The sequence below is a fragment of the Limulus polyphemus genome, unplaced genomic scaffold (genome assembly GCF_000517525.1).
Source record: "Limulus polyphemus unplaced genomic scaffold, Limulus_polyphemus-2.1.2 Scaffold8542, whole genome shotgun sequence".
NCBI classification, from domain to species: Eukaryota; Metazoa; Arthropoda; class Merostomata; order Xiphosura; family Limulidae; genus Limulus; species Limulus polyphemus.
Genome location: NW_013674152.1, coordinates 29835 through 32022, shown reverse-complemented (window position 1 = coordinate 32022; position 2188 = coordinate 29835). Strand labels below are relative to the sequence as shown.

The window sequence follows — 2188 nt, the reverse complement described above, 5'->3', positions numbered from 1 at the left end:
CTGGTTTATCAGATGATCAGACAACTTATGTAACAGTAAGTGGAACAAACCACGTGAAGAATTACAGGCCTCATCATGGAGAGCGACTTAAATGACTTTGAAAAGTGTTTTTGAGAACGTGCAAGAACAGGTTGGCATACTTTCCTTATATCTTTGACACGTCAAGAATACTGATGACTTTGCCCATCACCATTGCTAGTGGACAGGCCTGCCATCAGATCTGTAAAATTGCTCAAAGAGCCTTTAATATCAGCTTGTTGTTTTTATGCATTGTTGCTTTTCATTTAAAATTTAGAATTCAGTTCAGTAGAAGAATCCACGAGTAGCTGCTTTAGACACATCATGTATGGAAGCTCAACTAGTGAGTTTTGAAACTAAGAAAGATTATTCTCAATTGTTTGGTAGAAGGTGGGAAACGACTGTTTGAAATGTAAACTCCCATTTGGATCTATAGGGCCTTATAGATTAGAATATGCTAGAAATATCCTGTATTTCAGTCGAGTTTAGCTTATAAACTGTCAAATTTAGCTTCTATTTTAAAGACTAGCAGCAGTAAACACTTCTGGAAGGTCTATTGGAGAAAAGCTCTGTTGAGCTTAACTTGATACAAGCCTATCTGTGGTGAATCTTGATATAAGGACAAGTGATTGGGATGGAGACAATTTTGACCAAGCATAAAATTGCACAAAATTGGTCTTGAAGCAAGCAAAGTGCAGTTTAACCTCAGTAAAAGCAAGGAGAGTGTAGCAGCTTTAACTGTAAAATTTTGAACAAGTACATTAGACACATGTCAACTGTTGCTGTAACTCGTACTTTGTTAATTAAATATGAATACATAAATTTTACTTAAGTTCTAGTCGTATAGTTTTAAAGCCAGTTTATCGTAAATTCTGTCAACTACAAACTAGCCATAAACTAAATAATAGTTGATAGAATTTACCAGTTTCAAACTGGTCTATGTTGGATAGAATTCATGTAGTAACATACTTTTTAAGTAATCTATCGTTGATGAGGTTTCAGTAATATGTATAAATTATATTAAAAACTGTTACAAAGTAAATAAAATTATTTAATTAGTGTACTTTCCTTTTTTAATTAAAATCTTATTCTATTATCTTTCATACTTTCTTACTTTATTTGTCCTTTTTGTAAATGTTTAGAAATAGTTTCACAATTCCAACTGACTTTTCACAACCACTGCTACTTCTGCCCTCCTAGTTCTATCTGTTTAAAGTGATACCAAAAACATTTATATATATATTTTTTTAAATAATCTTTTATGTTTAATGTCACATCTTCAAAAGGAATAAATATACTTGTGTGTGTCTTTTTTGTGTACCCCATGTTTGTTTGTGATATTTTAAACACTAACATTCCTCATTAGGGCACAAGAGAAGGAAGCTGTCGAGGTGAATGACCTTCACCAGTCAAACGATGAATACCAGTTATACTACTATAGTCCACATACCTTTCTCCAAAGTCCAGAAAAGACACTGGAAATAAAATCAGAATCTGAGCATTTCTCCGTGTCTCTGAAGAAAATTGAAGACTCGCTTGAGGTTTGCTACTTGTAGTATTTCACACACTTTTTTTTGTACAGTTTTGAATATTACTAAGTGCCATTAATTCACAAAAGAACTGGGGAAGAATAAGTTTAAAAAAAACTACTTCAAGGAGTGATAAACAGTGCTTTATATCCAAAAGTTAGAAACATGTTAATCCATGTTTTTCAAATGCTCTCTTTAAGAAGATCCAAAATTGTTTTTAATGTTAAATTATAAATAAGATTTTTGAAATGAATATACTCAACTCTAGTTCATTGACTTTTATGAAAACATTTTATTTTGGAAGAATAAAGAAGAAACCAGTCATTCTGTTCCTTTATCACATACATGGAAAATGTTGGATGTTTCAAACATCTTGCTTCATAAGTTGAGCTGGTTGATTATGAAATTTACTAATCAATTTAGTTAATTGTCAGGCTCGTTACTCAGTTACATTCAATTAATTGACTATTCTCACATTAGACCAATCTTTCTATTTTTAGCTTGTTTTGGTTTTTTTAAAGACATTTTCAAACTACCCATCATTTAACGTGATAGACGTCTTCAAACTACCCTTCATTTAACGTGATAGACGTCTTCAAACTACCCATCATTTAACGTGATAGACATCTTCAAACTACCCT

At 32.0% G+C, this 2188-nt stretch overlaps 1 protein-coding gene across 1 annotated transcript in view; it reads left to right on the top strand.

The window, feature by feature from the left end:
• Positions 1-1384: 1384 nt before the first annotated feature.
• The window catches only part of LOC106475413 (zinc finger SWIM domain-containing protein 8-like), a gene marked incomplete at both ends in the record, with an annotated part of 30211 nt that continues 29407 nt past the window's right edge, over positions 1385-2188 (top strand). Inside the window, one exon of the mRNA XM_022379527.1 lies at positions 1385-1559. Coding sequence (XP_022235235.1) covers positions 1385-1559 — 175 coding nt within the window. The remainder of the gene's footprint in view (positions 1560-2188) is intronic.